Source organism: Lipomyces chichibuensis, assembly GCF_038497645.1.
Source record: "Lipomyces chichibuensis strain CBS 12929 unplaced genomic scaffold V1513scaffold_8, whole genome shotgun sequence".
Lineage (NCBI taxonomy): Eukaryota > Fungi > Ascomycota > Lipomycetes > Lipomycetales > Lipomycetaceae > Lipomyces > Lipomyces chichibuensis.
In genome coordinates, this window is record NW_027117460.1 from 125,839 (window position 1) to 141,475 (window position 15,637).

General features: G+C 44.9%; 9 protein-coding genes across 9 annotated transcripts; 5 read left to right on the forward strand and 4 right to left on the reverse strand.

The window, feature by feature from the left end:
- Window positions 1–109: 109 nt before the first annotated feature.
- Window positions 110–1,615, reverse strand: V1513DRAFT_441070 (uncharacterized protein). The gene has a single exon (XM_066897465.1). It carries the CDS (start codon window positions 1,161–1,163, stop codon window positions 234–236), a length of 930 nt encoding a protein of 309 aa, XP_066754633.1. The 5' UTR covers window positions 1,164–1,615; the 3' UTR covers window positions 110–233.
- Window positions 1,616–1,650: 35 nt separating this feature from the next.
- V1513DRAFT_441071 (uncharacterized protein) lies at window positions 1,651–3,564 on the reverse strand. Its single transcript, XM_066897466.1, has 3 exons — window positions 2,125–3,564; window positions 1,995–2,068; window positions 1,651–1,941 (listed from the first exon to the last, which is right to left on the reverse strand). Exons 1-3 carry the CDS (start codon window positions 3,349–3,351, stop codon window positions 1,857–1,859), a joined length of 1,386 nt encoding a protein of 461 aa, XP_066754634.1. The 5' UTR covers window positions 3,352–3,564; the 3' UTR covers window positions 1,651–1,856.
- On the forward strand, window positions 3,399–4,585 carry V1513DRAFT_441074 (mitochondrial 54S ribosomal protein uL16m). The gene is made up of 6 exons (XM_066897467.1): window positions 3,399–3,452; window positions 3,521–3,632; window positions 3,685–3,744; window positions 3,811–4,061; window positions 4,121–4,262; window positions 4,336–4,585. The coding sequence occupies exons 1-6, from the start codon at window positions 3,441–3,443 to the stop codon at window positions 4,503–4,505; spliced, it is 747 nt and encodes a 248-aa protein (XP_066754635.1). The 5' UTR covers window positions 3,399–3,440; the 3' UTR covers window positions 4,506–4,585.
- Window positions 4,501–6,251, reverse strand: V1513DRAFT_441078 (P-loop containing nucleoside triphosphate hydrolase protein). Its single transcript, XM_066897468.1, has 9 exons — window positions 6,034–6,251; window positions 5,776–5,981; window positions 5,630–5,727; window positions 5,256–5,574; window positions 5,101–5,199; window positions 4,964–5,033; window positions 4,835–4,909; window positions 4,701–4,780; window positions 4,501–4,652 (listed from the first exon to the last, which is right to left on the reverse strand). Exons 1-9 carry the CDS (start codon window positions 6,118–6,120, stop codon window positions 4,613–4,615), a joined length of 1,074 nt encoding a protein of 357 aa, XP_066754636.1. The 5' UTR covers window positions 6,121–6,251; the 3' UTR covers window positions 4,501–4,612.
- Window positions 6,252–6,301: 50 nt separating this feature from the next.
- V1513DRAFT_441082 (GrpE-domain-containing protein) lies at window positions 6,302–7,603 on the forward strand. The gene is made up of 2 exons (XM_066897469.1): window positions 6,302–6,638; window positions 6,693–7,603. Exon 2 carries the CDS (start codon window positions 6,706–6,708, stop codon window positions 7,453–7,455), a length of 750 nt encoding a protein of 249 aa, XP_066754637.1. The 5' UTR covers window positions 6,302–6,638; window positions 6,693–6,705; the 3' UTR covers window positions 7,456–7,603.
- Window positions 7,604–8,046: 443 nt separating this feature from the next.
- Window positions 8,047–9,535, forward strand: V1513DRAFT_412143 (Calcipressin-domain-containing protein). Its single transcript, XM_066895747.1, has 2 exons — window positions 8,047–8,162; window positions 8,221–9,535. The coding sequence occupies exon 2, from the start codon at window positions 8,280–8,282 to the stop codon at window positions 9,207–9,209; it is 930 nt and encodes a 309-aa protein (XP_066754638.1). The 5' UTR covers window positions 8,047–8,162; window positions 8,221–8,279; the 3' UTR covers window positions 9,210–9,535.
- On the reverse strand, window positions 9,438–10,283 carry V1513DRAFT_309811 (NUDIX hydrolase domain-like protein). The gene is made up of 2 exons (XM_066894655.1): window positions 10,078–10,283; window positions 9,438–10,014 (listed from the first exon to the last, which is right to left on the reverse strand). The coding sequence occupies exons 1-2, from the start codon at window positions 10,133–10,135 to the stop codon at window positions 9,560–9,562; spliced, it is 513 nt and encodes a 170-aa protein (XP_066754639.1). The 5' UTR covers window positions 10,136–10,283; the 3' UTR covers window positions 9,438–9,559.
- A 359-nt stretch (window positions 10,284–10,642) lies between these two features.
- On the forward strand, window positions 10,643–11,659 carry V1513DRAFT_441090 (cytochrome c oxidase, subunit VIb). Its single transcript, XM_066897470.1, has 5 exons — window positions 10,643–10,918; window positions 11,068–11,107; window positions 11,179–11,211; window positions 11,271–11,401; window positions 11,468–11,659. The coding sequence occupies exons 1-5, from the start codon at window positions 10,750–10,752 to the stop codon at window positions 11,500–11,502; spliced, it is 408 nt and encodes a 135-aa protein (XP_066754640.1). The 5' UTR covers window positions 10,643–10,749; the 3' UTR covers window positions 11,503–11,659.
- A 1,271-nt stretch (window positions 11,660–12,930) lies between these two features.
- Window positions 12,931–15,600, forward strand: V1513DRAFT_376731 (replication factor RFC1 C terminal domain-containing protein; the record flags this gene model as incomplete). The annotated part of the gene is made up of 5 exons (XM_066894934.1): window positions 12,931–13,181; window positions 13,236–13,412; window positions 13,460–14,042; window positions 14,101–14,277; window positions 14,329–15,600. The coding sequence occupies 5 exons, from the start codon at window positions 12,931–12,933 to the stop codon at window positions 15,598–15,600; spliced, it is 2,460 nt and encodes an 819-aa protein (XP_066754641.1).
- Window positions 15,601–15,637: the final 37 nt, after the last annotated feature.

Genomic DNA, 15,637 nt, shown 5'->3' on the forward strand with positions numbered 1-15,637 from the left:
AGGAAATATTGGGGGAAGCAGGCAAGACCGTGGCGCTGTAAGTTAATCCTCTTACTGTGTTAAGCCTGAAAGCATGTTTCTTGTAATTACCTGGCGAACGGTAGACTAATTCGAAATCAAGTGTTAATTCTACCTAAACCAACAAAAAACTAACACAAAATACCATAAATAGTGCATCCTCTTGCTTTTTCCAAACATTAAATTCGTTCCTTTAGTACAAAGAATTAGAAAGATCAGGCTTCGGCAATCGGGATATGTTCGACTCGCATGAACCTCATTCCCCGCTGCAGTATTTTTAACTGCTGATCAACATCTTCATCGCGCCAGCGACGCTCTGCCGCTACCAGACACCGGCGACTGCAAAAGATATACTCGAGGACGACCTTGCGCAATGCCAACACTTCTTTACGGTAACGTTTCAGCGTGTGCTGCCTTTGCTCATCCAAATTATTCAGTACCGGCTTCTGACACTCACCGCATAGATCTGGCGGTAGCAGTCGTGGGCAAAGATGTGGTGGAATGTAGGACAGGATCGACTTCGGAGACGCCACAACGTCCATCTCCGACAGTGCAACCGACTTCAATATAACTCGAAGGGTTGTCTCTTTTAACGACGCGGGTCCACCCAACCATGCAATGCTTGGAGTAATAGGAACACGAGCTGGCACGGTTGAATCTTCGTCATCTCGTTTTTCATCCTTGCAATACACGAAATCAGTTAACATCAACTCACTAAAGTCGGGCATCAAGACATCATCAATTAATAATTGCTGCAAATTCAAATTTAGAATCTGACTTGGAAGTGCTACCAACAGATTCCCTCGTATGTCTAGACTCTTCAATCGCTTGAGCTGGGCTATCTGCGGTGGCAAGCGTGCCAGACCGCATCCTAGTCTAAGCGTCGTAATGTGTGAAAAGTACTCGAAAAAACTCGGTGGAAGTTGAGATATATGGGTATAGGATTTTGATGATTTTCGAGATAAGACTGCGATAGATGATTTGCTTGATTTGCTACTTTGGTAAAGCTTATCTCTTCTTGACTGTGGGTCGCCATTTGCGGTGAAGTAGTTCAGCGGCAAAAGCAAAACGTCGCTCTCGGTGGACGGCGGTCGCGGCGGTCGGTAGTTATCATGCCACCCGCGGGACTGACGCGGCGGAAGCATATTGAATGCAAATAGTCTCTAGTCTGTCTCCAATGTCGCCGTTGACAAATGTCGCAGGTCGATCTTCTATCCTATGAATCGAGCCTCATGTCGCCTATAGTGGAGTATTAAGTAGAAATTCCGACAGACTAGGAGTAAATTGTTAGCATTACAAATTCTTATACATTATAAAATCTGTCGTAATATATCGTCAGACCGAGATTGCTCAATGGAGTCAGGAGGAGATTGAATCAATGTGGTCGATGATGGTGAGTGGTACTGGTTAAATCCGCCTGCCATGACAAGCGGCGCGTCATTTGCAAGGCACAACTACAACACTTAATGTGGTGGCTATCAGATACATACTTTTGAGATGATCTGATTTGTCACAGCAGTCAGCAGCCAGTATCCGAATAATTTAGAGATTGCAAATTATAGCTGTTCACTCATTATAATGCTCTCGTAGTGGAAAGTTGTCTTTACTTTTTTCTAGCTATTACCAAAATCTATTTACCAAAGCTATCTACCAAAGCTATCTACCAAAGCTATCTACCAAAACTATTTACCAGAACTTGATTGTGATTGGAGGACACCGTAACTATAGCTCCATATTGTGATCGGTATGCAGAAGTTACATTGCATATGTACATGAAAAATTGGTGTTCCACTGTGTTTGTATACATTGTCGCGCAATAAGCCAAGAGTTGTTTGCCTTTATCGAAGTTCTACCCCGAACTTGATTGTCAAACTGTCACGGATACTATCTTGCAAAACATTGATTTCATCGTTTTGTAAGGTCCTAAAGAAAATTGTCAACGTTAAAATTAAGGACGCTTGCATCACCGCTCATACCTCTCCATTGATTGGAATAAGACTCTATAACAAAGGCTGTTTCGCTTGGTATTGGGATGAGTGAACTTGTCAATCTACAGTCGGCCCCGCGTCAATATCAGTGTAATTCATAGCTCAACAGTGACCATACCAATTTAACGCTCTCAACCAAATCAGCGGCAGCTTCACGAACGATGTCCATAAGGTCATTATCGTGGAACGCCTCTGGAATCGTTCCTTCCTTGAGCCAAAACGCGAAGTCTCTATAAGTGCCTGGATACTTTGAGAAGGGCTTGAAAGAGCTCACAACACCCGGAGTAAACTGTTCCACAAACCGCGGATCTTCAGACCAAAATAGTCGGATGTCGGGGATTCCAAACAGGACCATGGCCAATCTCTCAAGGCCAAGACCAAAGGCCCAGCCAACCCGTTCGGGGTAACCTGCCCGATCGAAGACACGCTGCTGAGTGACGCCGCAGCCAAACAATTCCAGCCACCCACCTTGCCAGTAAACTTCCATTTCCCAGCTAGGCGACGTAAACGGAAAAGTAGCATCAATCCATCGGATCTGCAAAGGCTCTTTCGGTGCAGATGGATCACCTACCACGATGTTCTCAAAGATGTTACCGACCACCATCTCCAATGTACGTTTCAGATGATTTGCGACGGCAATGCAAACTTCTGGATGCTGTCCATCCTGCTTTGGGTTACCATCATGAAAAGACAAAGTGTCATCGATAATCTTAGTCTCGCTGACAGGAATCTTAGCCGTGTCCTCGTTAATTTTGGCAACAAGTTCTTTGACTGATGACGTTCCTCGAGGAGACCACCACCGACCACCTTCCATCTGATGAAACGCGGGATAATGCGTTTTATCAATTTCGTCTCTTCTGTAAACGTCTGCCGCAATCAAAAACCCAGGCGTAGGATGATCCCTAAAACTCTCTACCTGGTGCGCGGAAGTGTGGGTTCGAAGAACGCGGTCTTTGTTCAGATAGTAAGTGTCCGTCTTGCTCCGACTGACATGATCAGACGTTATATTCAGAGACTCAAAATTTTCATACACAGAGACTCTAGGGTTCGGAAAATTGGCTCTTGTATATTCTTGTTCCGGGAACTTTGAAAAAATGATATCTGTGAGAATGCTGAGTGGATGAGCAGGGTTGCCGAGCAATTTCCTGTGGGTTAATCTCTCAATTGTTGACGTTATATTCGTCCATTCGTCCGTATTTGATCTGTCTTCCCTGCTGACTTCTTGGTGCCGTGGTAGTGCCGAGTTCGTCAGTTGCCGGGTCGAAGTGTGGAACCGTCGAACACCCACAATTTGTAACAAGTCTTGTGTGCTCACAAGATGACAACAGCTCCAATTTATCCGCATTAAAACGAATCTCTCGTAACTATATATTCTGCAGTTTGATTGCAATTGTATACTTGTAGTAGTTATCGGCCTGTAAGAACACTCTAAAAATGCTACAGACAGTGAGTTATCAGCCCGTCACCGTTAACGTAAAGTTGGGATCTGAAATTGACTGCGCGTGCAAACAAAGTTTTATAACCCGAAAATCAACTGTACAGATATATTCAGTTTCAGCAGCAGTTCACCAACCAACCATCCAATGGATTCTTTGCGATCATTATTCGGTACACTACGCAGGAGCAGTATGTTAAATATCTCTATCAAATAATAGGTGATGTTCTAATCTGAGTTCAGCTGTTGGCCAATCTTACGTCTCTGCAGTGTTCTCACAAGTCAGACATGGACACCAATATGGTAAGTGCTAGTCTAGTGTATGACTATCCTATGGATTTAGGTCACTGATATAGTTATCTGGAAAAGCTCCGCGATACGCTTTACAACGGAAACAATTCAAAGGACGAATCCCCATAAGAATTGGAGGTTCAATAAAGGGCACAACTCTGGAATTTGGCAACTACGGTCTTCGATTGCGATCCGCTGGCGTCCGGATTTCGGCGTCGCAAATGAAAGAAGCTGAGAATGTTATGATGAGAATCATTCGACCACTGCCGGGCGTTCAATTGTATCCGAGATTGTCAACCAATATCGCTGTCTGCACAAAGGGTAACGAGGTATGATGAACTGTGCCGGTGCCATCATAAAGTGAAGTAGCTGCTAATAATTTGTATAGACTCGCATGGGTAAAGGCAAGGGTCCATTTGACTATTGGGCTGTCCGCGTCCCTACTGGGCGAATTCTTCTTGAAATTGGCGGCGAATTACACGAACAGGTTGCCAGAGAAGCCCTCAGACTAGCTGCGTCAAAATTGCCAGGTATGCAATTTGTGTAACTCAACTTCGTTGGGCTTCTTCGCATATTTGCTGTGATAGCTCTAACATTTTCTAGGGATTTACGAATATGTGTCGAAGAAGTCCGAGGTCCCAGTACTAGGATTTGAAAAGGCCGAGCCTAACGTGCCTGAGAATGCGTTTGAGAAGTTAGCAAAGGACCCGTCCAAGGACTATAAAGTTCGGGAATTGAGTAAGTCACCAAACTTTGCGACTTATAGACGATAAATTTGTAATGTAATAAGTGTTCTCATGTAACATATATTACAACGATTTTGCCGAAAATAAACGTATCTATTACTCGCGAATTATTCAAAGAGGCAAATCTTCTTCTGTCACATGTCCATATCAACGTCCAGCATACCAGACATATAGCTGTTGGAATTAGTAGTTGATGCGGAAACTTACACGTATCAAACTTACCGTTCTAAAATTCGCATGAATTTGGCCACGAAAGCCTCCAAATGAAATATAGCTTTGCTGCCTTGATGTAGACGATGCTCCTTAATGAGTAGTTATTAGTTTGCATTCTGACCGATTAGACGAATGAAACATACATAGAATGCCGCCCAGTAGACAACGTCAGGCTTCAGTTCTGTATCCACACGCTCTAACAATTTGAACAACAATGCCTACATATTGGTTAGCAATACCCATGATAGTTCAGAAAACACATTAATGATTACCTTCAATATAACGTCTGCAGGAATACAATGCGACAGAAGATCATAAAACTTCGTGCGGGCCTTCAGTATCCTGATTACTTGTTAGGGAAAATCCGGAAGCTCTCCATTACTCCACCGGCTAACAAGAAAAACCATACCCAGGAGCATTACGCTCTTGGATGATAACATCCACGATACCATTAACTACAACCTCCCAGTCCGGCGTAGGAATTACTGTAGTGTCACTGAGTATGTCGCTAAAAGGGCAATTAGCTTCTACTTTCGCAAACAGATTCCGAGGGCAAAGTCTTACTTTTGTGAATAAAGTGCCTCGAGTGTCAGAAGTGCTTTCCGCAAATTCCGTCTGCTCTCTCGCGCGATGCGCTCACATACCCGTGGTGGCAGTGCAAACCTCTCTTTTTTGGCGACCTGAGACAGTATGTTTTGAATGTCGGTATGAGAGGGTGCAGCGACACGTACAAGCAAAGTGCGGGAACGAATAGGTGCAATGATATTAGATGTTGAGTTAGCCAATAGTATTAAACGCAAATTAGGTGAATATTTCTCCATTGTGCGACGAAGAGCGGCTTGCGCATCGCGAGTGAGTGAATCAGCTTCATTGATGATGACCACTAAACAGATTGCCTTAGTGCGGAAACTCTCCGTATAAAGAAAACCATGAAATACCTTTAAATCGTTGCCTGGCGGATAAGTCGACCTGCTGCGTCTGGGCGACTTCCTTCAACAGGTCTTGAATAATGAGTCGGTCATTGTTTCCCATATCACTACAAACACGTTAATCATCGCTCATAGTCACAATGGAAAAACCTCACCTGGGTGTGATCTCCATATGGTACACGCTGGACACGACATTGAACTCCAATTTCCTACTACTGGAAGTCTGAAATACACGTGAATCGATTTTGATCTTGTTCACTCCTGGGCCATATAATTCTCTCAGAGTTGCTATAATACGCGTCTTTTTTCCTGCTCCTGATGGTCCGTAGACGAGTAGATGTGGAAAGTCGCCAGTTGTGGCCTATGAATGTCAGCAACGATCCCCAAACGTTGACGTCTTCAATGTAGCTTACCAGAGAAGACAGACGATCGGAGAGGTCCTGGTGGTAGGATAGTTGCTCTAAAGACTTTGGTCGATACTTATCCACCCAGAGAGACATGACGCAGGTAAATTCCTAATTAATTTAGTCCCGCGGATGGCTGTTGGATTGTTGAATGTAGATTGGATTTGATCGATCGGCCGAGACGCGACAGCTTCGCATCTCGCGATCGCGTTTTATTTTATCGTGCGGCTCAAGAACAGACTGTCAAGGGGCTCGTGTGTTGTTGTTGTGGGGCCAGGATGCCGAAGACACATATAATGGCGGCTAAAAGAATATTAAACATAATAATAGAGTGGCCTGTTTAATTTATGTCTTCGTGACTGATATTAGATGCAAAAAGAACTACGGATCAGTTATTTCGCGTTTCCAGAGATAATCTTGAACGGTGAAGTCTACGAGAATCGGAGCGAAGCTGAGAGCCAAGCCGCGCGCCATCCATCATTATTATTGCCATCCCGAAAAATTTCTGAACTCAGACCTCTGCTAAGCAGGTTTAAACGATACTTTTGGAATTCAGCCAGCCATTAAGTATTGAATCCACGTCCTCACTTTCTTACTTCTGCATGACTTCTTAGGTGAGCTTAACTATTTATCGTAGAATTTTGCATTGTACTAATGTGCGCTCGAAGTTCCACGTTCATCATGCTACAACGAACATTTAATACCGCTTTCCGTCAGACTGGCCGACGGATAGTTGCTTCTGCTCCGCGAGCTACATCGACCTCGCTAATACGTCGTTCTCCTGTCTCTACTCCATCGTCCGCGACTGCTATCTCGAACGTCTCTTTCCGCCGTTTTTATGCCACAAAGCCTGAATCTGAACCAATACCGTCATCAACGGCAGACATAGATGCAGAGGCAGAGTCAGAGCTTTCAGAAGTCGAGAAGAAAATCCAAGCGCTGGAGGCTTCGCTAGCTAGTAAGGAAAAAGATATCGCTGATCTCAAAGACAAGTATCTACGTCAAGTTGCCGATTTCAGGAACTTGCAGGAGACGACAAAGCGCGAGATTCAGAACTCGAAAGATTACGCGATTCAGAAGTTTGCACGAGACCTATTGGATTCAGTTGATAACCTCGAGAGGGCACTTGCCAATGTTCCCGAAGAGCAGCGGACGCAGGAGCAGGAAAGCGAGACCGATCGAGCACTAATTTCGCTGTACGACGGCGTCAGAATGACGCAGCAGGTACTAGAGCATACACTGAAGCACCATGGATTAGAAAAAATTGATCCCCTAGGCGAGAAATTCGATCCGCATAGACACGAAGCAACTTTTGAAGTGGCGCAGCCCGACAAGGAGCCAGGTACAGTTTTCTTCGTTCAGCAAACCGGATTTACTCTGAACAACCGCGTTTTGAGGGCGGCGAAAGTTGGCGTGGTCAAGGAAGAATAAACGAAGATGACTCGTTACGGACAAAGTTGGCAAGCGGCGGTGACTTATTGTTGTGGCATTTACAGGATATCACCAGAACATTTAGTACGCATGAATTTGTGCATACATTTGTATGTATAGGTGTTGTATATACGCTCTACTCTGTAATAATTATTATCATAAAGAGTTTAGTTCTGACGGACTAGTCGGACCACTCTCAGATCACCGGATGTTGGTCGATGACGCGGACTAGAGTGCTGAGGCATCCACTACCATATTATTCAGTCATACTTCTGAATCGTCAACTGTTTATATTGTGGACGTTGAAAAGATCGGAATCAGAACACTTCTTAAAGCATTGGAGTCCTGATCGGATCTGCAACAGCCATCACGTATATATTTATTAGTTATTGAACCCAACGACATTTTGACGAGTAGTATATGTCAGTATTGAACCCTTTGCCGAATCGATCGGCGGTCATCAATTATAATGCAAAATCGACTTCTCATTGTGTTTAATCACCATAGAATGCACGTGACTTGCCGGCTGTGGCGCGGCTCAGTTAATCTATTTCCAAACTAATCCGGCTGTGTGCTGGATATCCTTCGAGTTTCAAGTATCGCGAAAGAGAATTTATTGCGTGTCCACGGCCACAGGCTCCGGCCATTCTGGTGCTGACGATCAAATAAGTTAGTAGATTCGTGTAGAGCTAGTTTTATTCAGCAAGGTAGTGTTGTGCTCACAATATTCTCTCTGCAAACCACTAAGCAGCGACCAACAAATAGCGACGAGCACTAGCTTCTTTCTACTTCTATATGCATGCGAATATCATATACGTTTAATCATGTCTTCAGACATTCTAGAAGCACAATGCGCACCATTATCATCACTGTCGTCGTCGTCACCCAGACCGACATGCTCATCACCAGTGCACATTGAAACACGGGAAGCCAGTTCAAGGCTGACTCCGGATTCATCTCGTGCGCCGTCATTAGTCCCGCCGATTCCTGCATCAAATACTCTGGTGTTTACCGGCCTGTTGGGATCTGACGACTTTGATTCTGATCGCGTCTTGCAACTCCGACTCCTGGTTGAATCCGCTTCAAGTGGCTCAGTCATCCACTGGGGTCCTGTCCCAAGCTTCGGAAGGATATTCGCGGTGTTCAAAAATACAGCTGACGCGTTGGAAGTTCGAAGGAAGTTGGATGGGATCATCTACGGCAGTGCAAGTTCCACAATTCGTATATACTTCGCAGACAGTACACCAATAGAGCCACTGCTCTCGAAGGCTCGCAAAGGCCCTATGAGCGAAATCGAGCGACAGAGAGACACGGTACACCTTCAGTTACCTGATCCGGGCAGGTTGTTCTTGATATCCCCCCCGCCATCACCACCTGTTGGCTGGGAATCTCAGTTGGAGACTCCTCCGAATACTAATATCGGGTTCCCGGCAGACATACTGAACGAAGCCTTGACAAAGTTAATGAGGGAAGGACCCGAAAATGATAGCCAGGATTTACAAAGTCCACTATCTTTACGCCGAATATTGCAAAGTGAACTAGAAGGAGCGTGCGGAGCCAAGTTTGAGCTTTATAGTGACATCTCGAGCAGTGCATCATCACCGAGGTCCCCGTCAGTTGTCATAATACCGCCTGACGATTCTGATGGAAAGCCAGGTATTATTGTGAGTGACTTTTGCAATGATACTTTCGCAAGTGTCGGATCTAATGGCGCCATCTCTGCCCGGACCCAACGGCCCCCAATACATGCTTAGGATTATATTGGATTGCTGCATTTCGAAGGAATTTTTTGGTGGTTGAGCAATTTCGTTACATACTTTGCTTACTTGCTTACTTGACTACTTGGAATTGGATAATTTAATCAGCGGCTTGTTTCCTGTTTGTTGGCATCGACTGCTGCGGTGTAACAAGGCTATTTTTTTAGAGTAATGATGAATGAGAACCTTCTCTATATTGGAGCTGACATCGTGAACACCATGCAAAAAATGAGACTGTGGGTTGTAACTGCGTATAGTGCAGAAGTCACAAGGAGACCATTGCAAACCCAATATCAACTTTTATTTACAAAATTATCAATCCCTCCCATCGTATTTTTATACGCAAACTATGATTTGATGATGGAAGACCTGTTCAGTGCCTCAATGAGTTCGGGACGATTTATAAGTCCGCTTATGGCCTCTTTATACGTTGCCCACTTGCGTATTCTCCTTTCGCTTTCCGGCCACTTATCCAATTCCTTCTCAATTTCCATTTCAAAAAAGTAATACTCAGCACGAAAAGGAACGATTTCACCTCCAGCGATGTCCGCCGCGAATATCTTGGGTGGCCGAGGGTCATCAATGACTCCCAGAGGTTTCGAAATACGTCCAATTATGCCACCCTCTTCCCAGGCTTCTCGCATTGCCGCATCCTCCGGCATAGGTTCGTCCGTCTCGAAACCACCTTTTGGAAGCACAAACTTGTCCTGCCGCGCAATTGATGAAACTAATAGGACTTTGGTCTTGTCGGCACTAAGTGCAACTACACCTGCCACTAATCGGGCCCCTGACTCTGTGTATCCTGCATTATCAAAGTAATGTCAGAGTGGAAACAATTTCATTGCTCAACTTTCGTGAAGCATACGCTGCATTTCTCTTCCCTCGCGGGCGACCATGGAGCGCGCGACAGTTGGCGTTGACATTACTTCCTGCTGTCCAAGAAGACTACTGCAAGTGGATGACACGTTCACAGGATGAACCACTATCCGAGAATCGAGAATAAGCTTCTTCTTCTAATTCTAGAATATCCGGACTAGGTGGTGCAGAGACTGAAACCGAGAGCTTTTGCTGAATATGCTTCGATTGCGGCTAAAGTGTGGAGGAGCAATTTGGATCTATAATCGCGCAGACGATGTAGTAGTCACACTGTATACATCGGTATTCAAACCACTAGCAAACGGCTAAATCGCAAACGCCGCTCAGGTTTATTAGCGAGTGGATGCGGAGATCGAATTCACAAAGCCCCAGATTTTTACAGAACCGAAATGAACTCTACGGAAAGTACCATACCCTTGCGTCATGTTCAACTAGTTTTGAAAACCAGCCTATCACCGTTTGTCCCATGTCCCAACCTGTCAAAAATCAACGGCAAAGGGTACAATCTGGCCTAGCTGTAAATACACCTCTGCATTTACAGTTGTAAGTGCAGAGTTGGGTCACGGAACACACCAATACGAACGACGGGTTATGACAGCTGATTCTGCCGCCCATCTATTATTTCGTCCCCATATCAGCACAGTTCTCTATCACAACGAATATGGCGTTAGATCACTCTAAGATTGCCGCCGATGCATTGAAGGAGAGTCTTGAACAGGCGAAGAGCAAGGGACTCGTGGAAGATGAGGAGGTCTACGAGAAAGTCTCGGGGCAACTTGAGAGTTGGACCAAGGCTCATGAGACCGGCTCTTTGAAGAGCTCTACAGGGGGTAAGTAATTTGGTGAATATATATGTTCGAATTTCGTAGAAAAGATTGCAAATACAATTGGCAATTATTGAACGTTATTGCACTCTGGTTTGACCGAAACAAGATTCATAAATAAGCTTGTGCCAGCTGGCTAACATCGGATATTATAGCTATCTCTTTTCCCGGTTCTCCCACCAGATACGATCCGCGGTATGTTCGTAAAATTTGAAAGACGCTTATTATATCACTGTATGAGTAGTCCCGTTATTAACAAGTTTTAGATTCCCTAACCAGAACCAGACTGCCCACTGCTGGTAAGTTATCTGCAACCTGGGAGCCGATCACATCACTTTTGTTATCTAACAATTCGCAGGCAAAACTATGTCGACTATTTCAAGTGCATCAACGCCAAGGGCGAGGGCTTCAAGCCATGCCAGCAGTTCCGAAGGGGATACCTCCTGTTGTGTCCACAGAGCTGGGTCGAGAAGTGGGATGAGCAGAGGGGTGAGCTCCGAGCATGTGTTGTTTGACTAGAGGTCGTGATGAACTAATAATATGGTAACTATATAGAGGCGGGCAACTTCGTCGGCGATCTTTCTCCATAGGCGGATATTGCGGACTGCAGTTGTTTTGTCGGGTTCGTTCGACACGATGGGAAAGTATGACTGGTAGGAAATTGTCGTCATGTGACTGGATGAATATAGAAATATTATACATTTACATATATAGCGACAATATCATGAGCCAATGTTTGAATATGTATAAATTTCTTCCAAAATGAGTCGACCCTATGGCTGAGGGAGACCGTCTCCTTGGCATGGCCCAATTCAAGTGTCGCTTGCCGTTAGACATTTTACGTACATACATTGTCAGCCGGTATATACTAGTTATTTTCTAGGTCATAATGATGCACTCAAACTGTAATAGGTGGCAGAGTCTGTTGCTACGTAGAGAATCCGAATAGTTCACTAAGAAGACTCCTACTTAAACATTATAAAGACTTCTCTCGAGAGTTGTTGTTCTTGCGTTACCCGCCTTTGTTCGCGTCGTTGAAGACGCGTCGTTGCTACATACAGTTCATGCGGGCCCCAATGATGATCATATTCGCTGTCACTGGTGCAGCAGTCGTCATAGCTCTTTCGTATCAATTTCTCATTAGTTAGACTACTTTGGACAATCGGTGGAGCGTTGTATTATCAGCATTGGAAGGATCAGTACTAAGTTTTACTTAGCTTCAAACATTAAGGAGATTGTATTCCGCTGTTATCGACAGTGAATTCATCGGAACAACAGCAGTTACATATATTGGACTTGGATTGCAGGAAGGCCAGCGTCAAGGCAAATGGATATCCGCAAGTTTTTCGGTGGTAGTAGCCAACCACCTAGTAGCTCCCCGCAGGTATTATCCGGCAACGTTTTGGGCTCATTTATACTTATTAGCGTAAGTAGAAATCCACGAAGAGCACTTTATCACCATCGAAGTCTTCTGCCAATGAAGCAAGGCATTTGAAACCAACTCAGAAGAAGTCAAGTAGTAAGCCAGATAGGTTATCTGCGACTGCAGAAGTAACACTGATTGATTTCAGAGTCGGACGATGACTTCATCGATGACAGCAGTGATGTAGAAGTTGTCTCCACGAAGTATGTTTTTTGACCTTGGGCCAATTATAAATTCCCCTGTTTCTTGATTACTGATCGTTGTATAGGTCGCGGAAGCGAACGTCAAAGGAACCTAGGTGTGTCTAGTATAGCCACAATCTATGCTTCGGCTAATACCTGCTAGGACGTCGCCCTCGAAGCGGGCAAAGCACGCCAAAGGCAACGGCAATGACGACGAAGGAATAGAAGTGTCGTCATATTTTGGCTCATCACAAGCAAACGACATCAAACGGTCGGCAACATCGACATCCTCCTCTAAGTCAAGAAGACCACCACCACGGAAGACAGCTGCGGCATCAAATATGAAAAAGAAAGACGATGATGACTCAGAATATGGATCTCTCAGTGTGGATGACGATGAACTCGACATTGCCATGAGCCAATCACAAAGCGAAAGTCAGTCCCGACCCAAATCCGCCCCCAGTCCATCAAAGTCAGCTAGCAATAAGCGAGTAGCGGCGGCTGAGGCTGACGGCAATTCCAATCCGGCCGCTAGTTCATCTTCGAAGAAATCAAAGATTGCAGGGACAACAGCAAAAGACTCCACAAGCAATGATGATACGCGAAGAATATTGGATAATGTTCCAAAGATTGAACTTCCACCCACAACTGGAGATATGAAGAAGTACGAATGGCGCCGATTTACGTCGATAAAATTACAAGTGCTAACACTACTCAGATTCAATTACCAGGAATATAAAGCACGTCAGGCGGCAGTCAATCAACCCCCTGGTGGCCAGGTCGAGCTGCCTGTAGGACAGGAAAACTGTCTTGCTGGTTTGACGTTCGTCTTTACCGGAATCTTAAACACGCTGCCCAGGGATGAAGGCGTTGATTTGGTTAAGAGATACGGAGGGTATGTATGATGATTATCCATGCATGCTCATTTTAACTATTCGATAGGCGGGTCACGAGTGCGCCTTCCAGAAACACGTCGTATATAGTCCTGGGCCAGGAAGCCGGTGCCAAGAAGTTGGAAACAATAAAGAAGCTTAATATTCCTACAATAGATGAGGAGGGTCTGTACAAGATGATCCGCGAGCTGCCGGCAAATGGTGGATCAACGGCAGCTGGTAAAGCGGCGGCGGCGAAGGTTGCTGCAGAAGAAACGAAAATTAAAGAAATGGCCAAGTCTATGGGTGTTCCCGAACTGAAACCATCGTCATCCACATCTGGAGGTGCCAACGGAACTCCAGTAAGAACATTGTTATGGACTGATAAATATGCACCTACCAGTTTGAAAGATATTTGTGGGAATAAGGGTCTGGTTGCTAAACTACAAGATTGGCTTTCAAAGTGGGACAGTAATCTAAAATCTGGGTTTAAGAAACCAGGGCCAGATGGAAGTGGTCTATATAGAGCGGTCATAATAACTGGGCCTCCTGGTATTGGTAAGACTACGGCTGCTCATCTCGTCGCAAAATCAGCGGGCTATGATATCATCGAAACCAATGCCAGTGACGCTAGAAGTAAGAATGTCGTCGCTGTATGTTCGTCTATGTTGTATTCGCTATGACTGAGGTTTCTGATTGGTTATTATTTAGGAAACGTTTAGTGGTGTCTTAGACAATACTTCACTTAGAGGTTACTTTGGCACTAAGAATAGCGATGTGGAAGCCTCAAAGAAAAAAATTGTGCTTATTATGGATGAAGTGGACGGTATGTCGGCTGGCGATAGGGGCGGTGTCGGCCAGATGGTGACAGTCTGCAAGACCACACATGTACGTTGAGACAAGCGGCAAATGTGATTATAGCTACTAATAATTTGATAGACACCCGTGATTTTGATTTGTAACGATTACAGTTTGCCCAAGATGCGACCGTTCGATAAAGTTACATTTACGTTAGCATTCAGACGGCCAGATGCTGCGGCAATTCGATCTCGTATTCTATCAATTGCGTATAGAGAAGGCATGAAAATTCCTACGCCGGTTATAGATCAGCTTGTGCAGGGCTCTCACTCTGATATTCGGCAAATTATCAACTTGCTATCAACTTTTCGAGTATCTGGGACGGAGATGGACTTTGATCAGGGGAAAGCCATGTCCAAAGCTTGGGAAAAGCACGTTGTCATGAAGCCTTTTGATATCGCCGCGCAGCTTCTTGGTGGATCATTATTCTCAGCCAATAGTAAAAGTACATTAAATGACAAGCTTGAATTGTACTTTAACGATCATGACTTTACGCCTTTAATGATTCAAGAGAATTATTTGCGCACAAGGCCACAGCTGGCTCGGAGTTATACTCCAGGTGCCGAATACAATTTGAAGTGTGTGGAACTTCTAGACAAGGCGGCGTCATCGATATCAGATGGCGACCTTTGCGACAGAATGATTCACGGCTCTCAGCAGCAGTGGAGTTTGATGCCTCTCCATGGTATACTTTCGACAGTTCGGCCAGCCGCATACGCCAGCGGTGCAGGAGCTGGCGGCGAACGTTATCAGTTCACGAGCTGGTTAGGCCAATTTTCTAAAGGAAACAAGCTTATGCGTTATCTTCAGGAAATTCAATCTCATGCTCGTCTTCGAATATCTGGCGATCGTTTTGAAGTCCGACTTCAGTACATGAGCGCGTTCTTCGATCATCTTTATACTCCTATTGCGACCAACGGAGTTGAAGGTGTTTCACAACTTATTGACTTCATGGATAGCTATTATATGACTAAAGAAGATTTTGACGCCATACTGGAACTGGGGGTGGGCCCTCAGAACGGGGAAGAGTTATGGAAGAAAATCCCAACGGCGACAAAGACAGCGTTTACAAGAAAATATAATGCCATGGACCATCCTGTTCCGTTCATTAGAGCCAGTGCAATCGGTGATCCTAAGAAGGAAAGGGCGAAGAAAGAAATTCCCGATATCGAGGAGGCATTGGATGACGTTATTGGTGATGACGCGGAAGATGAGCCAGAGAATGGCAAGGATGAAGAGGAAGAGTCAATTGATGATCTTGCCAAGGATAAATACATACAAAAGCCCAAGGCGGCTGCTAAGCAGGCGAAGGGTAAGGCAACTTCTTCACGGGGTAAAAAATCGGCAAAGTAATATGGCATGATGTGTCAACTTATATGTTTTTGGTTAT

Coding starts and splice junctions, on each gene's coding strand:
- V1513DRAFT_441070 (XM_066897465.1), bottom strand. CDS start 1,163: ATGCTTCCGCCGCGTCAGTCCCGCGGGTGGCATGATAACTACCGACCG.
- V1513DRAFT_441071 (XM_066897466.1), bottom strand. CDS start 3,351: ATGCGGATAAATTGGAGCTGTTGTCATCTTGTGAGCACACAAGACTTG. Junction 2,069..2,124: donor TGGTTGAGAGCGTTAAATTG/GTATGGTCACTG, acceptor GGCCGACTGTAG/ATTGACAAGTTCACTCATCC. Junction 1,942..1,994: donor TTATTCCAATCAATGGAGAG/GTATGAGCGGTG, acceptor AATTTTCTTTAG/GACCTTACAAAACGATGAAA.
- V1513DRAFT_441074 (XM_066897467.1), top strand. Junction 3,633..3,684: donor CGGTACACTACGCAGGAGCA/GTATGTTAAATA, acceptor ATCTGAGTTCAG/CTGTTGGCCAATCTTACGTC. Junction 3,745..3,810: donor CAGACATGGACACCAATATG/GTAAGTGCTAGT, acceptor TATCTGGAAAAG/CTCCGCGATACGCTTTACAA.
- V1513DRAFT_441078 (XM_066897468.1), bottom strand. CDS start 6,120: ATGTCTCTCTGGGTGGATAAGTATCGACCAAAGTCTTTAGAGCAACTA. Junction 5,200..5,255: donor GAGGCACTTTATTCACAAAA/GTAAGACTTTGC, acceptor TTGCCCTTTTAG/CGACATACTCAGTGACACTA. Junction 5,034..5,100: donor CAAGAGCGTAATGCTCCTGG/GTATGGTTTTTC, acceptor ACAAGTAATCAG/GATACTGAAGGCCCGCACGA.
- V1513DRAFT_441082 (XM_066897469.1), top strand. CDS start 6,706: ATGCTACAACGAACATTTAATACCGCTTTCCGTCAGACTGGCCGACGG.
- V1513DRAFT_412143 (XM_066895747.1), top strand. CDS start 8,280: ATGTCTTCAGACATTCTAGAAGCACAATGCGCACCATTATCATCACTG.
- V1513DRAFT_309811 (XM_066894655.1), bottom strand. CDS start 10,135: ATGTCAACGCCAACTGTCGCGCGCTCCATGGTCGCCCGCGAGGGAAGA. Junction 10,015..10,077: donor CGAGGGAAGAGAAATGCAGC/GTATGCTTCACG, acceptor TTGATAATGCAG/GATACACAGAGTCAGGGGCC.
- V1513DRAFT_441090 (XM_066897470.1), top strand. CDS start 10,750: ATGGCGTTAGATCACTCTAAGATTGCCGCCGATGCATTGAAGGAGAGT. Junction 11,108..11,178: donor CCCACCAGATACGATCCGCG/GTATGTTCGTAA, acceptor AACAAGTTTTAG/ATTCCCTAACCAGAACCAGA. Junction 11,212..11,270: donor AACCAGACTGCCCACTGCTG/GTAAGTTATCTG, acceptor AACAATTCGCAG/GCAAAACTATGTCGACTATT.